The sequence below is a fragment of the Engystomops pustulosus genome, chromosome 3 (assembly GCF_040894005.1).
Source record: "Engystomops pustulosus chromosome 3, aEngPut4.maternal, whole genome shotgun sequence".
Classification (NCBI taxonomy): Eukaryota; Metazoa; Chordata; class Amphibia; order Anura; family Leptodactylidae; genus Engystomops; species Engystomops pustulosus.
The window spans coordinates 73,919,609-73,939,833 of record NC_092413.1 but is presented as its reverse complement, the minus strand read 5'-3'; the positions used below and the strand labels follow the sequence as shown (position 1 = coordinate 73,939,833).

The window sequence follows — 20,225 nt, the reverse complement described above, 5'->3', positions numbered from 1 at the left end:
TATGAAAAGGGGAGGGGCTCACCCCCTCCTTATCCAGCCAGGCAGATTACGGCTCACCGCACACGTCTACTCAAGTGCACAAGTCTTAATCTGGAGCACGTAAATTCAATTATTATAACTTATTATTCAGGAAAATAAAACATATATGGGACAAAGGATACAGATCTAGAGTCATCCTGAGACTATTGGGAATATATTGTAATATGTTCTTAAAATGTAGATATTGATCTAAGGCACTTAATACAAACATATAATTAATCTAAAAGTAACTTCCGCTGGTTCTGTTCAAGTAAAACAATGTAAGTGGACAGGAAGCTTCACAAAGTGATTTCACAAGTGATTATTATTGTTATTAACAAAGAAAATTCTTTCATGTTTGGGTGTGTCTCCTAGTCACTTTTTGAACTTATCTAGAGAATATTTTCAGGCATGGGGAAGTTCACAGCAAGATATTAAAGAGAAACTATTTGCGAGGCATTTGATGAATTCTTCATCTGGTCAACTCTAAACACACAGGAAAATACAAAATATGTTATGCTGAATCCAGGTGGGAAATATTGGCGGTCATAATCACCTTGAACTTAAATTAGAGCGGTCTACATCTGAGAACATCATTACCCGACAATAATTCCTTAAAGGGGTAATGAAGGCCATAATATGATGGATTTAAGCAGTTTTTTGGTAAGATTATTAAACTACATCTGTACACTCTGTTTCAGCCACTTTCTAAGCTTCCTCCCAGTGGCACATCATTTTGTTTGTGTAGTGATCACTGGTAAAACACTGAACTGATTCTTTTTGGTGCCTTACTCCAAAAGCCGCAAGCGCTAAACAGGAGTGTCAGACTGCTCGAGGTAGAACAGAGGGTGCATGTGGGCCGATTTTAAGAATTTTAACTCAAAGCTGATTTTAAAAAACATTGTTTATTACCTGCTGGACTTTGATTCAAAGGGTACAGGGACAGGGTCATTAATATGTACACCTATAAACAGTGCGTGTATGAGGCGCTTGCCTGAGCCACAAATTATGAAGCAGGTCTTGCTAAGGCCTCCAGCAGTCTTCTACTGTCATCGTTGGGAGCTGACTGAACATACCATTGACATGGGGGCATTTACTTATCCGGTCCTGCACAATCCCCGATCTGGAATTTTTGCCGGAATGCACTTCTGCCGTGAATCAAGAAGATTGTGTACCCGATTTCCTGCTTGTGTCGCTACCCGATCAGGTCCGCCGGAGTTCACCATCTTCCTCCCGATGTATGTAAGTGTATTGGATGCGACACAAATTTAAATGTTAAATCCCGTGCTTAGTCTGAATCCGGCGGATCGTCCGATTGCCCACCCCACGATTTCTGCCGCATGGAAGCTGGCGCCGAAAGGCCAAAATCCGATTGTGTGTGATCCCCAAAAAGTCGGGAAGCCTGACGAAAATGCGGCCACAGGACCCTTATTAGATAAGCCCCAATCGACTGCAAACTGCAGATCTGTTGATTTATATAGCACAGGTTTTTTTCGGAACACACATGCAATCAAGCCGAGACCAGTCCACATACATATGCATTGCGTTTCTAAATGCAATGTAAATGCGGCCTAAGGCTGAGGACACAATGGGGTTTTTGTTGCTTTTTTAATGCAGATTTTGCAGAAAGTTCAGTCAGGAGTGAGCTAACAAAGAATTGGAAATATAAAGGAAGGACTCATATTATGTATACATCTTTACAATAAGGAAGGGGCTTACATTATGTTAACTGCTCCTTCTTGCTAAATACCTTTCTGGTAATGGCTCAAAAAAATCTAAATAAAAAAGGCAATAAAACTCTCTGGGTAATAATTATTCATTTCTTTACAAAATAATTCTGCACCACACACTACAACACTAAGGCTACATTCACACGAACGTATGGAGGACGTATATACGGCCGATATACGTCCTCCATACACTCCTATGGGCGCACGGCGGCACACGTGCGGCACCGTACCGTTCCGTACCCGGGAAAAAGATAGGACCTGTCCTATCTTTTCCCGTAATACGGGGCTGTGCGCCATAGGTTGCTATGGAGAGGGGCGGGGGTGAGCTGCGCTCACCTCCTCCTCCTCTCCCCGTACACTGCCGTTGCCCGCTACGGTACGGTACGGGCGGGCAACAGCAGTGTGAATATAGTCTAACTGTTTTAGACAGTTTTTGCAACTGATAAATAAAGGGCCAATCCAAGGGGGCTTGGCCTGTGTTGCGCTCAAATCTGGCGTGTTTTTCTCTGACAAACTTAGTTAACTAATAGATTTATCATCCATCATTGATAACTCTGTGTTTGTCTCCAGCCCACAAGTGTTCTAGTGATGACAAAGACCCAGAGGCAGATTAAATACAGACATGCAAGGGTCAACAGTGTACAGCATTTAGCTACTCACCAAGGCACAGAGAAGATCAACAGCCTCAAGAACAAGTTCCTGATGGCCAATTCGTGTTACTCCAAGTTCCTCCAGATCCTGATGAGATATCTTTAGGAGCTGTTCACCATTAATCTTCTCCCTTTCTACACTGGGTACATACAGCTGCAAAGAGTCATCAAGTCCTAAGGAAAAAAGGCAAGGGTATAAAGGTTATATGAGATTTTTTGTATAGTTTCAAGGGTCAACTATGCAAAGCATGAAAAATTCTATAAAAAAGTAAAACTGGATGAATTGATTATTGTGGCCAATAAAAAAAAGCATCTCTGAAAAATAAAAGCTTACAGAAAGATTTAATAAAATGGACATATCTGGAAATAAACCAGGGTTTCAATGAAGAAAATGTGTGACATTAGGGGAAAATGTCATTAAATAGTTGTTATTTAAGGGTTAAAGCATATCTATCTTTTTATAACAGGCATCTTATTATATGCCCAAAGAACTACAACACTTAGAGGGGCAGAGGTCATTGAAGATAATGGGAGGACAGATGGGAACAATATGGACTTGTTCTATCATTAAGGCCCAGCTTTTCTGTAGGTAAGGTAACTAAACCCTTACATGAAAAGTGTGAAGACAACCCAAAACAAAATAATAATTTCACCCTATTCTTCATCCTATTCTTGGCCTGTCCGCAATTCATGAGAGCCCAGTGTGGCGTAATAGTCATATGATGGGATCACATGACCATATTCATTAACCATAGTTGGGTTTGCACTCTAGCTATTGGCTGCATTCTCCTTTTTAATCTGTCACCTGCCTTGATGACACCACCCCCAGAAGAAGGCAGTGTGTCGGTGTCAGTCATCTGGGCAGACGCTGGCATATATGATACATCATAAATGACCTTTCTATCTATAGAACAAGAAATCTGTCCCTAACCTCATGGAATTTGTAGTGTGACTTCCTGTCTAATGTGGGCTGTTTGTGAATGTTGGAATACATCCAGCCATTATGATTCATATTGCCATTGCATTTTAGCCATAATTGTATGACATGAATTTTAATAGGTTGGGGAAATGAAATTACATAAATGAAATCTGTGCACCTCTGATAAATGTGCTTTGCTATGTCAGTGTCACCCGGAAGGGTCTTTCTCCAGTACAGTCTCCTTGTTTTTGCACAATGTGTTTGAAGTTTGGCGTTTTTTTTTGTAGAATGTATGTGTCTGTCCATGAATTCCAGCACAGCAGGCATTAAACCTCTTGGGAATGCATGGCTGTTCTCTACAAACAAGGATAAGTGACACAAAAGGGGCCACACATGTTGTAATATCTGACCAATTGGCCAGCAGTCCAAAATGGCCATCTGTAAGAGGATGCTAGTGCAACAGAAATGCAAATGGATAGTACAGCTTGAGGTCAGAGGTCATTCACCTTTGTGTTTTATGGATCAGTTTGTACTTGTACAAAATATCTTTACAGTATTTATGGAGAAGAAAGTATAAACTGAAAAAAGGCTCATCATTTCTACCAACTAGAGCTTACCATGTAAAATGCACATCTGTAATGAGGACGGCTTACAGGACGGTAATTGTTTTTAATAGCAAAGTGCCCTAAATCTTGAAGGCCTCTAGGTCAGTATAAAATACAACCTATCTGGTTTCTACAGCTAGGATAGTGTTTCCATAGAGCTATTTAGCTATCTGGTACCCGGATTATATTCAATGGACTTGGCATTGCTAGATAGGCCTTATCACTGTGCTTTCAGTAGCTTATGTGAAAATACTTGTATGACCTTCCTAAGTATAGCAAGTGTTACAGTGCCACTTGTCTGATCTATTATTCCAAGTAGAGCCAGGAAGGTGGATAAAGATTGGGAAACGCTCCACTGAGCTGCCGCATATCACTTCTTCATTCAATACAGGGTAAGGATATTTTCTTTTAAGTTCTGTAACTCCTATGTGCTATTGTCAGAGAGGGTGTAGTCTAAGAGGAAAGGGACGTGGTCAGGTGTGGACAAGGCACTGCAAAATGTTAACAAAACATGGGAGTGGTCCCTTAGTAAGATTGTCTTTTTGTATAGTTTTGACACAAAATACATTTTCCCGTTACGTACAGTAGGTACCGAGGAACTCATGATTCATCTTTACAGGCCGCCCACTGAACATGAACACAGACAGATTTACTAACATATAACTTTGATACTGACAGTAACTTCAGCCCAAAATTCCAAACTGTATATGCCCAGCATATATGGCAAACATAAGGTTGGCGAACATGTTTTAAGGCTCATCTTAGGCCCTTGGGAAAAGGGCCCTCATCTAGCACTTATATATTCCTCAGTGCTGTATAGACATGGATCAGTGTGAGTGTAAACCAAAAAAAACCCATTCATACACCGAGATACAGAACAGACGTGAAGAATGTTGCCCACCATTGGAATTACAAGCCAGAGCAATTTTAGTTCAAGGCTTTTGGGGAAGGATGCTTGTACAGCTGTGGTTTTAGGTTGCCCTGAAGCTTGAATTCCAAGGCCAGCAGAACGTTTACCTTCTAATTCATTACCATGCAAACAAAACACATTTTGTTTCCCAAAGTGTTCCGAGGAGAATGTGCAATTTATTACCATCATATCTGTCCAACATTACACCTAAGGAACACGATATATACAAAGTAGTGAGAAGCCTACAGTTACACCATATAGCCCAGAACTACATCCACTGCCACCTCAAAATTCCCACCTGCTCTTGTTGCAGATAAGGCCTCTATTTCCCCAAAACTATGTACATGAAATGGCTACTGGTGGATGGAAAAGGTATTTGTTGCATCATGTCTTCTCACTTTGTGTTATCTGACTATTCCTCCTGCCTAAACAGGGAGTTGTCACATCAGTTGTAACCATTGTGATTCCCCATCTAAGCACCTGCTTAAAGGGAACCCGTCACTACGTTTTTCACAAATACAGGTAGTGGCAGGTTCCTATAGAGCTCTAGTAACTATCTGACTCCCTGCTTTTAGCTAAAAATAGTTTCCCTCAGCTCCCCATAAAATCAGAGTTATAATCTTGCCTGGTATCTATGCATCTTTGTAGCAAGTCGAGGGGGTGTGGCCTAATGTCATGTGATCAGAATGACATCATCAAAGGTCCTTAAAGGACACCTGTCATCAGGTCTCTGTCACTAGTCCTGTCCCCTCTACCTGTTGGAGCAGCTCACAAGGATCCATCCCAGCCTTTATCTAGTCAATTCATACAGTAATCATTATCAAATCATCTTTTCTTTATTATGTAAATGAGGCTGGTCACATGGAGAGAGGCAGTTCAGGGACCCTAGTGGTTCATTGGAGTTACATCTACAACAATTGGCATTCTATTCATTAATTCATTTTTAATGCTATAAACGGAAACTTGTAGTTACTATGACATAAACTATAAAAGAAAAGTCAGATAATGTGCGTTTTAAAAGGTAAATTCCTTACAAGACACACCTCATCTTCCCCTTAGGGCTTAAGCACAAACCCTTTACTTGCAGGAACATGTCTGTTTTCCCAACAAAGAGGAGGAAGCGAGAAGAATCCTATCAGACTGAACCCATATTCAAAAAGTGAGTTCTGTATAGAGGTTATTCTTTTGGAAATCATTATGATCAGTATAGTAACACTATTCTTCATTTGAGATATTCATTAGCAGAATGTTATAATAACATGTAATACCCTACAAATTTCAGTATACTTATGCTAGAATCCCAACTCCCACCTCTAGAAATAGACAGTCACACGATTAGCTGGAGAATCTGGACGTAGAGTTCACTCTTTGCAATGCAGAGGAGTTTTACCACTGAAAACCCACCAAAGCAGACGGCATTTCTTGCTGGTGTACAATGGATGTGGAACTACCACTGTGTAAATTTTGCAGGCATTCTGCTGTTTTTGTAATTACCCTTAAAGGGAATCATTTTGAAGGGAAGCTGTCACCACATTTTTCACAAATACAGCTAGTGACAGGTCCTATTAACTAAATGCCACCCTTCTTTTAACTAAAAATTAATTCCCTCAAATCCCCATAAATCAACGTTGTTATCTTAGCAGGCACACAGTCAGATCTAGCAGGAGTCAGAGGGGACATATCCAGCAACGCCTCCCCTTCTTACCATTCAGCACTTCATGTCATGTGACAAGGGTGATGTCATCAAAGGTCCTTTACCAACTAACATTTGCAAATTCTACCCCATGAAGTCACAGCATGCCTCCATAGTGTATGGACAGGGGTAACCTAATGATATTCGCAGATTGGAATGACATGCATCTGATGTGGGGGCTTAACAGTATTTAGCAAAAATGTAAAGTCAAGTTATTCACATGGATTGGAGGACTATCAAAAACTGAAAACAGTTCTTTAAAGGACTCGGTGTCCACATGTGATGTCACCAGCATTCTCTTCTCTTGGTTTAGGCGGCCTTGAAATTAGCACATGTCTGCAGAGTAAACCCACAATGCCAACATGTGCCTCTCCACATACAAGAATAATTTGTGGCAGGAGACTGTGGTTTGTTGGATGCACATGAAAAGAATATTTTTTCCGTTAATACAATACTGAAATGTGCTCCACTCAAAGCATCACTCATAAACTTACAAATAAATAACACGCAAACTAAAAAAAAAATGGTTAAAATAGGATTTTGTGGTTTAGTCTTTATGTGGAAAATAAAATATAAATATAAATTTACTTTAAGTTTTCACACAACATCATCTATTTGGAAAATATCAGAAATGACAAAAATAGAGAGAAAATGGGATAACTTGTCACTAGTAGCTCTGAAACTTTTCCTGCACTAGATGCACTAAGTGTCATAACTCTTCCCGATACGATAGGTAAGAATAGGTAAAATACTCACAACTCCAATCTAACAATACTCAACTGGGCCACAACCGGAGGCTGCAAGCAAGGAAAACACAAAAAGGGTTCTCACACCTTTAAAATGTGAGGTCGGGGAATTTATCAAAAGATCAGAATATATCTGTAGAAGATCTCTATGTGTATGTAGAAGGAAAGTATGGCACCTCTTGTCTACTCTGGTCACACAAGTAAAACAATTCAAATATTTGCAATTCACAAGTTTCCCCAACATGTATTAAACTGTTTCCGGTTACTTCTTATTAATTTATATTCTAGCTTTATTTACATCAGGCTGTGCCATGGAAATAGTACAGTCAATAAGGTAGGTAGAAGCTGGAGATACAAGAGCCTATGTAACATCATATAGGATTGGAGATCAGCTGACACCTGGTTTGTCTTGTTCTAACACAACCCTGGTAAAAACATCCCTATTTTAACAAATCCATGTGATAGAAAGGAACACCTGCACTATTGGACAAGTCTAGGCAGCTGCCTTCATAATCGCACTGAACATTGTTTTTTATGCAATGTTTTCTCACAATGCCCCGCTTGTTAGTAATGTGACAGCCCCTCACCCACTGGTAAAAAGCACAAGACATGAATCAAGCTGGTGTTTGGATAAAATGGCTGGGACAGCCATGGAATTTCTACAGTTAGCGGATGCCAACTATTTTTACTTTCCATGTCTGCAGGAACATTACACAAAAAACAAGGTTCTTAGCAGTGGTCAGGTTATTGTTAAGGCAGAAGTTTTCACATTCCTTGCCAAATTTTGACATTTTCTTTTACCAATTATAATACTAGTTGGCAAAAGCATATTAAGTATTAACTTATATTTCTGGGAAGATTCGGTTAAAAACCCTATTAGAAAAATCCTACAAGCTCTGCTTTTTGGTCTAAAGAAATGACGGAAACATGAAAGCCATTAAAATCTGGCTCCTACTTGTAATATTTTAAGCAGAAGAACCTTTCGCCCAAGCAGTCTGCTTGAGGGATTTCATGTATGCATGAAAGATGCGGTTTACGACAAATGAGCATTTGGATCATCTTTAATATGCTGGACAGCCTTACACAACTATCAGAAATTATCTTCATCTCACCTGCATACATGGGCCCAAAGTCCATTGCCCACCGACAAACTCACTTGGTGCACTTGTGGGATTTACCGGACTGAACCTAGCATAGCTTAACTGAAATCAACTATCCGTTCAGTTCAGTGAATCTAGGCTCACTACAATAGATTCCACAAGTACACAGAGTGAGTATACACTTAAAAATAATCATCCTCATCCACAAAGCTCTCCATGATGCTCCCTACCTCTCCTCTCTCATCTCAGTCTATCGCCCAACCCGTGCTCTTCCAGTCATCTTACATTATTTTTTACCTCAATTCAAACCTCTTACACGTCTCCAGGACTTCTCCCGAGCTGCAGCAATTCTCTGCGATACCCTTCGCCAGCCTATCAGACTAATAACTGACCTCCAATGTTTCGAGCATGCTCTTAAAACCCATCTCTAAGGCAAGCCTATCACACAGTGAGAAGAAACTGTTCCTCCAAGGAGGATTTCAATATGAAATCACTGGATTTGGAAAAGAGATTAATCAATAGAGGTTATCATATGGAGGTGATTGAATTAGCAAAAATGACTGCAAAATTTAGTGACAGAGTGGTCCTGTTACTCCCAAGACAACGTGAAGTGACGTATAGTACTATATACGGTTGATTGCTAACTTTGATAATCAAGCCCCAGAAATTAGAAACATCCGTTTTCTGGTATATTCTATGGATGGATGTGGACATCAAGAGTAGGCTCCAAACACGTCCAGCATTAACATACAGAAGAGGACGCAATCTATGGGATCGTTTGGTCCACAGCCACTTGACCCCTGTCACTGCAGAGAATACGTGGCTTGATAAATGTAGGTTTAGGGGCATTTATAAATGTGGCAGATGTAAGAGGTGTAAATACATCCGTCAAAGCAAACGTTTTTGCAGTGTATCCACAGGTATCTCTTATGACAAACAAAATGTGTAGTCTATTTGATCACTTGGACACCGGCACAACTTTATTTTTTTCTCCAACTACCACTAATAGTGAATTCTTTGACGTGTGCCCGCCGTCCTACGGTATAGCAGGCACACATTGTGTGAATTTAGCCTAATGTAATATTTAATACGTCTCCTATGATTTGTATAGTGCTACAGAATATGATGGAGATATATAAATAAAGATTGTTATTATTACTATCATCAGCCAGTCAGGTGATGATCTTAAATTAAAATTAATTTTCACGAGAAACATGGTGGGTAACAGAAATATGTTTTGCAATGTACAAACAACAGTAAGCCAAGTACTTTCAAAATCTGGACAAGTAATGTCCAATGTGATTTCCAAAGTTCGCACTACTTATTAAAAGTCACTATTCTATAAGCAGATCTCCTAAATGAAATGGAGGTCATGGAGTTCTTTTACCACAAGGTTCACAAATAAACTAAATACATTTAAATGACTATATAGATGGAGATGTGGAATTCTCTGTATAGAAGAGGGAGATCTTCTTCATGGGAATACCGCTCTAAAGCCTTCAATATGAACTCAATATGACAATTCTCTGGTATCAGTAAAATCTCATCCCTCATCCTTGTCTGAGATCCTTTCAAGATGTGATTCATCCCTGTATCACATTACATTGCCATTCTTCACAGTAATAACACAGGGCCGTGTAACGTGGCATCTCACACATTTATTAAAACCATATTACAGTCCCCTCTATGTGTAGAACAACTTTACTTATTCTTCTATTAGAAACTGGTTGAGTAACAATCCCCTAAGTGGAGAGGAGTATATAATAGAGCAGACGTGAATGTCACTGCAGTGTACAATGGTAACTGGCACCATGCGGCTCATTACATTTACACTACATTTGGAGGCAGAAAGCAAACAAAGGACATGTTTAAACAGTTGTTCTATTAGGACGCCACTATCCACTGTGTACTCAGCTATGGCCGCACTATTGCCATACAACCTGCTATCAGATTACAGCAAACTGCAATTTACATCCCCTATTTGTCCTCTATAAAGATGCATGAGGCCTATAAAGCCAAGGTGTACAGGTAGACAGCTGTAGTATCAGGGTATATCTCACAGAGGAGTTTCACTGTGAGATGCTGCCCAGATACTGAAGTCGCATACAGAACCCAATCCACAGCCATTCGGTCTGCGACAGCAAACAGGTAAAATTGTTAGCAAAGATTGACTACCACTCCCAGAATCCACAGCAGCGGAAGTGTAATGCTCTGCAGATTTTCCACAACATACCATAATCTGTGTGTAGTTGGCCTTAACAATAACATATGGCACAGTTCAGAATTTCCTTAAAAGAGCTAACCCTTTGCAAAGAGATATCCCTTTGCATTGCAAATATTGAAATCATAAAGTTTTCTGAGCAGCGTGTACACATTGCTTCCTGTATATACTGGCAACATATAAAAGGTACTATAATCGCTCACGTCCCTACAGAGAAAACAGCTGGATCTTAGCTTGGTTTGCACACCAAGGCCTCTGACGCACTTTTATTCCCACTTCTCACTAATACTAATAGAACCTTTCTATTTTGCCTGTGCTGTATATTTTTTGTTTTAAGGTTGCCATATTCACAATGAGGGCGTCATCTAGCTGCACAGGGTGCTCCATGGGAGACATACATACAACCAAATTAATACAACCAGGAATACATACAACCAAATTAATATTACTGTATTATATTAAGAAGATCTCTATGAACAGGGGGTCTGTCCTGGACTGCCTGGGATGACATAAGGCTCAACACAGGATAATGACAATGTCTAAGATCAAGGGAAACCAACTCCCCTCACATGGCATTGTGCAAATCCCCTCTAACCAGCTAACAAGTGTCTGACCTGTTAAAGCTGCTGTAAATCTCTGAGCATGTGAACTGATCTATTCTCACAAGTGACTGTTTCCCGTGAATTGTTCCAGGATTACGAGTTAGCTGAGTTCACACATACTGGTTAGAAGAGGAGGGCAGGGCTGGAGATCAGCTGCTACACATTTACCATCTGTTGCACTAAGCTCCACACTCCCCATACACAGCAATGGCTAGAAGAACATACAGTGGGGAAAATCAGGCTGATTTTGTAAGTTTTCCCACCTACCAAGAATGGATTTTTTAATTGTAGAATCTAAAAAATATCCAGAAAATCACACTGTATGATTTCTAATACTAGACACTAGTGAATGAGCAGAGTAGCACCAGTCTGACTGCACAAGACCATTTTGTCTGCAGTGTGGACAATACAGGAAATTTGCCATTTGAAATGTGACAGAATTTGGCGACAACGCCAACAGGTGTTCCTTATTTGCATTTATTTAAATTCATTAAAACTAATTTGCTTCCAAGTGACAGACAAGTGACAACCAGCAGCGATTCTGTCCTCCCTAACAAGTTCATACGAGTCAGTATAATTCACTCCATAACAATGACAATAGTGGCATTCATACAGTTCTCCACAGCTTCTATCATACATCAATAAATGATGGTGAATCAGCAGGTTTATAAGGTGGAAGAAAGGCAGTCATTTCTATTAATTAATAGCGGCTTATGCACAAACCTATTATTGTCTCTAAACTTGGTCAGGTAACGTATAGGTAGACGCACTTTGGAGAAGTGAAGAATAAGGCAATTTACCATATATTATGGCATGTAAGACGACTGGGCATATAAGACGACCCCCAACTTTTCCAGGTGAAATATAGAGTTTGGGATATACTCGCCGTATTAGACTACCCCCCGAAGCACCTTGCCGGCGATTGGATAGTTGTTGTATACAAATTCTCCTTGGATTCCCTGCCTGCCCAGCCCTCCCTGTATCCATCCCTCTAACCCTTTGTATCCTACTGTTCCTCCTCCTATGCAGTATTTAGGTTAGGGGGCCTCTTACCAGTAAGATCTTCCGTTATTGAAGCAAAATTCAGGGGCCAGGTAGCCCAGGGTATGGAAAAAGACACCAACACTGCAACTAGATAAACACGCCTCATTCACCTGTTCGGAACAGGTTGCCGTTTATCACAAACAGTCCCGGGACTGTATTGTTCCTCCTCAAATCACTGACCATCTCCTTGGTCGACGTTAAGCACCAGTTTCTTCCACTCCACATAATTGTCAATGGTTTTCCTGTATTCTTTGTGATTGTTGTCAAGGACACAGCCAACAATTACTAAATCATCAGAAAATGTTTGAAGGTGCAAGAGCTTGAATAGTGTCTAAAATCCAAAGTAAAAAAGGGTGAAAAACAATGGGGCAGTACAGTGCCTTCTGGTGCTCCCCCCCCCCAACTCTATTGGATCACACCTTTTCTATCTGCACAAACTCTATGGGGGACATTTACTTAAAGTGTTGGTGTCTGCATTGGCTTTGTTACCGACCTGCTCTCGGAAAGAAGATACACATTTAATATTGTGGAGCTGTGCAGAGACATTTCTGTCCTCGAGACCATTTTCTGTCCCGAGCACCAGAAATGTGTCCAACAGTCCCTGCTAGACCAGTTTTCTTTTGGTCTACTTTCCGCCAGTTTACAGCGCCCAAAAATCGCTGTGACACATATTAACTGTGTCTGAGTTTCCACTCCGCCAAAGCCACGCCCCTTTTCGGAGAAGAGTCGGAGCAGACGGAAAAAGTCATTTTTTCTGTCCCCGACAGCTAATAAATAGGTAGGAGAGCAGAACATGTGGTGAAAGCGCCACAAAACTGGCGTAAACGCCATAGTAAATGTCCCCCAATCTCTCAAGTCTATTGGCTCCATGGTGTTAAAAGCACAATAAGTTTTGTGCAGCAGAAACAGTACTGCATGATCTACACCTATTTTATTCTTATAGGCGAATTGCAGGGGGTCCAAACGCCCTCTGACAGCCTCTCTCAGGTGAATAATGGGTGAGAACATATCATTGAGAGAACCTACTCCTCCTCTTTTCACTCCACTCCTGGTTTGGACAATGAAACCTGCATCTGAAGAACATGTGAACGCACCCTCGGAGTACATGCATATGCAATGTGGTCCTTTCCATAGTCTCCAGCTCAGGCTGGGTTCACAAGTTGCATTTACAATGCTTTTACATTCAGTTAACATTGCATTTATGTAACGTAGTACTGAAAAGTCAATATTATCAATGTAAATGCAGTGTGCATGCATGCTCAGATATCCTTTGTAACAATGAAAACTCTGCAGTCCAATCCACAGCGCAACAAAATATTTAAGCAGCACATGTATGAGAAATCCTATCCACTTCCATGAAACTATAAATCACAGTAGTTTAGACACTAGCATTTAGCTGGTAGATAACTTGAAATCCACCAAATATCCCCAAACAGTTTCTCTCTTTTCTTTGTTGAAGACAAGGACACTTTTGGGGTCATTTATCAAAATGTTTCTCCCTTTTTTTGTGACTTTTTAGTGTAATTACGCCACAACTTGTGACTTTTACACCCAATTGGCAAAGTTCTCTGTGCCAGAGTTTTACACTGTTTTATGTTAAACATTTTCCTGCAATTGCGGTAAAAAAATTTTAGGCAAACAAACTCCATTCCAGATGAGGCATAGGAATCGGTTGCTTGAAAAATTGAAACTTTTGTGCAACTTTTTAGACAAAAGCCTCAAAAAAACTACAGACTCACATAACTCGATTATCTACCATTAAGATCAGGAAAGCCAGACACACATTAAATCTCCCCCTGCTGATGGAGTAGTTGGCCAAGATAGGTGTCAGTAAAACATACATTTGGCCCCAAGCCATCTGATGTACATGACCATTGCAAGAATTCCCAGTACCCACAACCCCACCATTATCACAGGTAGTAAGTGGGTGAAATCTGCCATTTTGGGTGGTTTCTGCCAAGGTTGGAATTGCTGAATACATTGAACATACCCTGCCCTTATATTTGTGTTTGCCATGTGTTGGGCTAGTAAATGTCCGAGTAGCTTCTGGGCTGCAGTCTGCTATGAATACAGCAGTGTCTGTTGGGAAATCCTTCTAACATAAAACTAGCAGGAGCACAAGTACCTCAGATACTAAATATTCAGTACAATATGATCCAATCTACCTAAAGCCCACAACATCCAGAGTACATCGGAGCTCCCACACCTGTACAACAGATGACTTGTCTGCCTGGTATAAAGCAAGATAAAGATTTACAGCAGGACTTCTGAGCCTCATAGAAGGATAGCATGTGATTGAGAAAGAAGTTATGGAGTAAAAAGGTCACAGCCTATATTTTTATGGTACCCGTGAGAAACACTGCATGTAGACAACTGCCCAGCATGTGGAAAAGCAGAACATTCAGGTTTCAATTAAGCAAAAAGCTTAGAAGACGTTCAGATTGTGATAAATGACTGCATACAAAACCTGTGGAGCTCCAATACAAACACTGAAGAATTACTAGAGCAGATAGCAGCAAAATGTTTTCTTATGCAGTGGGTACAGAAAGTATTTAGACCCCCTTACATTTTTCACTCTTTGTTTCATTCCAGACAATTGGCAAGATAAAAAAAAGTTTTTTTTTTTTGCTCATTAATGTACTTTCTGCATCTCATCTTCACAGAAAAAAAACTCAGATATTTTTATTAATTTATTAAACAAGAAAAGCTGAAATATCACATGGTCATAAGCATTCGGACTCATTTTGCTCAGTATTGAGTAGAACCACCTTTTGAGCTAGTACAGTCATGAGTCTTGGGAATGATACAAGTTTTTTACATCTGAATCTTGGGATCCTCTGCCTCCTCCTTGCAGATCCTCTCCATTTATGTCAGGTTGCATGGTGAACATTGGTGGACAGATGTTTTCAAGTCTCTCCAGAGATGCTCAATGGCCAGATCTGTGCTGTGCCAGAATTCTGTCTCTGAGCACCTTGGGCAGTTCCTTAGACCTCATGATTCTCATGTACATGCACTAACGTACACTTTGAGCTGTGAGGTCTTATATAGTCCAATCAGTTTAATAAAATACTGTATAACCATCTCCAGCAGGATCAAAAAGAAATGGACAACATGTGAGTTAAATATGAGTGTCAGAGCATGATATTTCATGGGATATTTCAGTTTTTCTTGTTTAATAAATTAGCAAAAATATGTACAATACGTTTTTTTTCCTATCAAGATGGTATGCAGAGTGTACATAAATTAGCAAAAAAAGAACTTTTTGGATTTTACCAATTGGCTGCAATGAAACTATCAACAGAGATCATAGACATTGCTTTCAAATTAAGGAAAGGATTCCTAGAGTAGGAGATGCCTGTCTATGACATCATCACTTAACATGACTGCTTCAGTAAATCACTGGCCTCCAAGGTTGGGGGCCATGCCGATGGGGCCAGTGATCTGTTGTAGCAGCAGGGAATAATGTAACTGATACTATTACTACAGACTGGCAGAAGCTTTAACAGGAGATAATAGGTTGTATAGTCACATTACATAATATCCTGCTCATAATCAATTTCCCTACCATCCCAGACAGACACTTGTATGTGTTTTTCCATAATTTCAGTTCCCATAGGAATCTCTGTGCAGATAATGGAGGAGATTTTTCAATCTGTCAACCAGAGGTTACAGAAATCTGAAGCATTTCAGTTTTATGAAAACATATCCTGAGGTTGGTAGCACAAGTAGAACTTTTAGTAATTTATTAAAAGCTCCACGTGGTTTATGTTTTGGCAATTTTCTTCTAATTTTAATGCATTTTTTTATTTTATTTTACATAATTTTTTATTTTTTATTTAAAGGAAACCTACAATTAAAATCAAAAGGGACCAGGGACACTAACTCATAGATTCAGTCACTGTGATTGTGGTAATCTTCTTATATTTGTTATCCAGCATAAAATTATGCAAATGAGCCAGAAGGGCTCTAGGGGTGTAACCAATGCCACTCTGTGCTTAAGTTTCAAAATCTTATTCTCCCTCCTGCTATCTCAGCACTTCCTCCTCCCTCTGTCTGATGTAATCTCACATAGTGGAACAAGGAAAGAACTCCTGCACAGTGCAACTGTCGGTGGGGCTATGGTAACGCCCCACAGAGCTCTTCTCACTCATTAGCATGACTTTAAAAGTCAATTTTTGAAGGAAGGAGGCCATTTATAACAAATATAAAATTATCACAGTCACACTGCCTGAATCTGTAAGTAAGTTAAGTAAGTGTTACTGTTTGTCATGCTTGTTTTTGCAGAAGAAAAAAAAAACACCAGAACAAAATTGTTGTAAAACTATATGTGGTCATTTATTTTTTTAAGGAATGAAAATTCAATAATGAGCACAAATAGTCTCAAGCATCTTAAAATAATGCCTCTTATAAACGATGAGTCCACTATCACGGGATGCAAACAGCTCTAGAGTCCATGTGCCACCAGCGGTTGAGCCTGACCAAACTCGGTGGAATAGTACCTCCTCTATCTTTTGAGTCACATAATCCAATGCCTCTTGCATGAGCTCATAGAATTAAATGGGGATGTGTTCTAGCTGTTGACACAATGGTTAGCACATGTCCCAAAAATCACATTTGTGTGCATGAGGGCTAAGACTGTGAGAAGAACCACTTATTCCAAAGAAAATCACCACTGGTTAGCTGGTGCATCATCGGGCACTGGCTAAAGTGTGTAGCGATTGGGGCCTCAGAACATTTCGCTTGCTACATTAAAAAAAAAATCACACTGCACAATAATTTGCTGGTTTCCAAAGCCCAAACTGAATGCATCCAAAAACATACAGACCAGACATAGCACTGGGAAATCTGCTCATATGTGGAATCTACATGCACTTCTAAGTAAAGAGTAAAGCGAGAGGCAGAGCTGCACATGTTTCATGTAAGCCAAATCTATCCGTGTGAACATATGATAATTACCCTGTCGGCAGAACTGGACGGTCAATCTAAATGTGAACTTGTATCGGTGGTTTCTGTTGTCAGTGCCATTGACACAGCTATGTTAAATGAATACATATCACTTACATGTGGATTTTGTAAGCAGGGGCAGCAAGGTTAAAGAAAAGGTTACTGACACTTTTCACAACATAGTAAATATATAGAGAAGGCTGCCTGCAAAGCCATACTTGACAAATTCCAAAATCCTTAGCTCAAATGTTATTTTCAGAGCCTTGAAGTCAGGTCAAGCAGCATAGATACGTTTCCAGGGCTCCTGGAGAGTCTGGCTGCTGTGGCCAAATCCATGATGGTAAAGGTCAAGCACTTTTAGATACAAAGAGGCTGCGTTCCCACAATGCGTTTGGACTGCGTTATGCGCAGTGAAGAGTTTTTCCCAATGTGCTTCAAAGAGCATCATGGGGACAAAGCCTTAGGTTTTGTTGGAGGTGCCATTAAGAAAGTTTGCTGCATATCCATCAAAAATCACTGTTAGAATAGAGTAGAGATCTGCGCTATGGGGTTTACCTAAAGTCTTTCAAACATAAAAAATGGGCCGCTGCCATGTTCATTCAGCCAACAGAAATCTTTTGGAATAAAACGCCAATTATATTTGTTATCCTCTAATTTATCTTGTAGGTTTACATGAACTGAAGCACAAAAAAGTAGAGGGAGCTATAAAATGGGGAAAAGTGTCTCATCCAGAAATGGTGCTGTCAGTCCAGACCCCATGCACATGAAACCCGGTCACAGTGCGGTGAGCACACAGTAACACGGTGGCTCGGCTGTCAATGGAGAGGGGAGGAGTGAGGAGCGCCCTCTGTGTCCACTGTGTGCTACATCAGGTTACGGCCCGGTTGAGCACACAGTCATGTGCACGAGGCCTTACAATGAGCCAGTCAGATGACCATGATACAGTATTACGCGCTATAGTATAGACTCAAAATCACAGACTTATAGGTGTCCACTATAAACCATCATGCACATGAACAGCGTCCAGTCCCGTTATTTGCAGCCTGTGTTTCATCAAGCTCCACTCACAAATTGAGGACAGAAATTGAAGACTTAAAGTGGTATTTAAGGAATAAGCATAATTCAAATTCTAATGGGTCATTAAAGTATAAGCTAATATAATTAGTTGTCATTTAAGATTTAGCTTCCCTTAACAGAAAGATAAGGAAGACAAATACTATAATGTAGAATTAAAATGCTACTGTACCTATAATAAGCTCTCTGACTTTGTCCCTGTGGCAGAAACACAGGACAGAAGATGGCCACTGGTCACATGTCCACAACTGTCCTGCACCTGCCTGGGTAGGTCGTGTGATCACCACTATGTTTGGCTGTAGCTGGTTGGTTGCAGTTCACCCAGCATGGCCAGTGTTGTGGTGAATGTGTACTGTTTACAGACATCATTACTATGGTAACAAAGAAGGGCAGTCTGTTAGATCATCACTAGGAGCAGAGGATAATAGGCAAGAGCTGTTACAGAGAACTGCATGACCATGGGACTTGTAGTTATGGAAGGGGCCATCTTGGAGATAACTCCGCCTACTTTAGAAAGACAATCAAATTTTGTGAATCATAAAAGCAAACTATTTAATTTCCATTTTGTGATTAATGACATTGAGTTTCATTTATTTATAGCATTATTGGGTTTTGTATCATTCATATCGTTCATATTCCCAGCATACCCCTTGAATGGTAACTGCTCTGCAGATTTGTTTACATACAGGGCTGTACAACCCATAAGTAGATTTTTATTTAGACCATAATATATTCATGGAAACACAGGAAACATCTTGGTTCTAGTTTTCCTTGGATGACATTTAAGTCTTCTGACATTACTGTGAAAAAGAACAATAACTTCACTGTTTCTTAACTTGTGGTCAGCTGTGAATGTTCCAAAAATAGTCTAACAGTTAATAGATGAGGATATAGCAGTGAAAGAAAAGCTGAAAGCCAATGTCCATCTGCAATTTTTTTTACTGGGACTTAAGACAAGCAAATACACAAGTCTTATCAAATTTACAGTACTGATAGCTACAGTAACTCTCCATATACAGGGAAGGCCGTCAGTCACTTAATAGGACGCCCATAGGACTCATAAGCCCATAATGAGAAAAGGTGTAAATAAATTTATTTAAAAAAAAATTTGAGAGATACATTTCTCTACAGACATAATTTTGGCCAGGCGGACGCAATCTTGTCATGCTGACCACTGTCTCCATATTGTAAAAATGTCCATTCATCTCGGGATTCAAACATCATTTTGAATTATCTGCTGAGAGACAGTTCTGTTCTTGACAGAATAGCAGTATTTTATCACCTTTTCACGCCTCTATGAAAATGACTTTCTGTGTTTTATATATGCGGCTGTGCGCTTATAAAGAGTGTGAGTTTGTATTTTCTAAGAGACTGGTGTGTCTTAATGTGTGTTCTCATCCCGGTACCGTCAATACATTTTTGGCTAAAAAGGGTTCATGCAAAAGTCATGTTTTGCAGCCAGATCTTGTGCAGTGAGCTCTGCAGATTTTTGTGGCCGATAACTTAAAAAAAAGCATTAGCAAAGCGAGTGTATGAGCTTGGCAGCGAGTGTGCACTGATCCCAAGTGTGTGCAGTGTCTTAAGTGTGACTTAGGTTTAAGGGGCTTTAGTAGGTAACTTCTGTGTTTTGTGTTACTTTGACTGTAAATTCTTTCTGTGCATATTTATATTGTAATCCCCATTAGAATAATGGACTCCATAAGTGGCATTGCTACACGGTGTACATCCTGTGCCATGTATGCTTTCCTTGAACAGCCGTTCGAGGGGGAATACTGCTGTGTGGGGTGTGTGAAAATTGCTCATCTGGAAGCCCAGATTTTGGATCTAAATGAGCAAGTTTCAAGGCTACGGGCAATTGATAATATGGAACGAAGTTTGCTGCTCCTGGAGCACAAACTCTCTGGGGAGGATGGGTGTGGGGAGGGAAGTATGGAGGTGCAGAGTGAGGGGGCAGCTAGTTGGGTAACAT

The 20,225-nt window shown here is 40.2% G+C and overlaps 1 protein-coding gene across 3 annotated transcripts in view; it reads right to left on the bottom strand.

The window, feature by feature from the left end:
• Positions 1-20,225, bottom strand: part of CNKSR3 (CNKSR family member 3) — a 55,847-nt gene that overhangs the window by 25,270 nt on the left and 10,352 nt on the right. For 2 of the 3 annotated variants that reach the window (XM_072141093.1, XM_072141091.1), the window contains exon 2: positions 2,409-2,572. Coding sequence is in view for 1 of the 3 variants with exons in the window: in XM_072141091.1 (XP_071997192.1) it covers positions 2,409-2,572 (164 nt within the window). In the remaining 2 variants the exon portion in view is untranslated. Of the gene's footprint in view, positions 1-2,408; positions 2,573-18,428; positions 18,513-20,225 lie in introns of those variants that run through there. The other variant, XM_072141094.1, reaches the window with a different exon arrangement.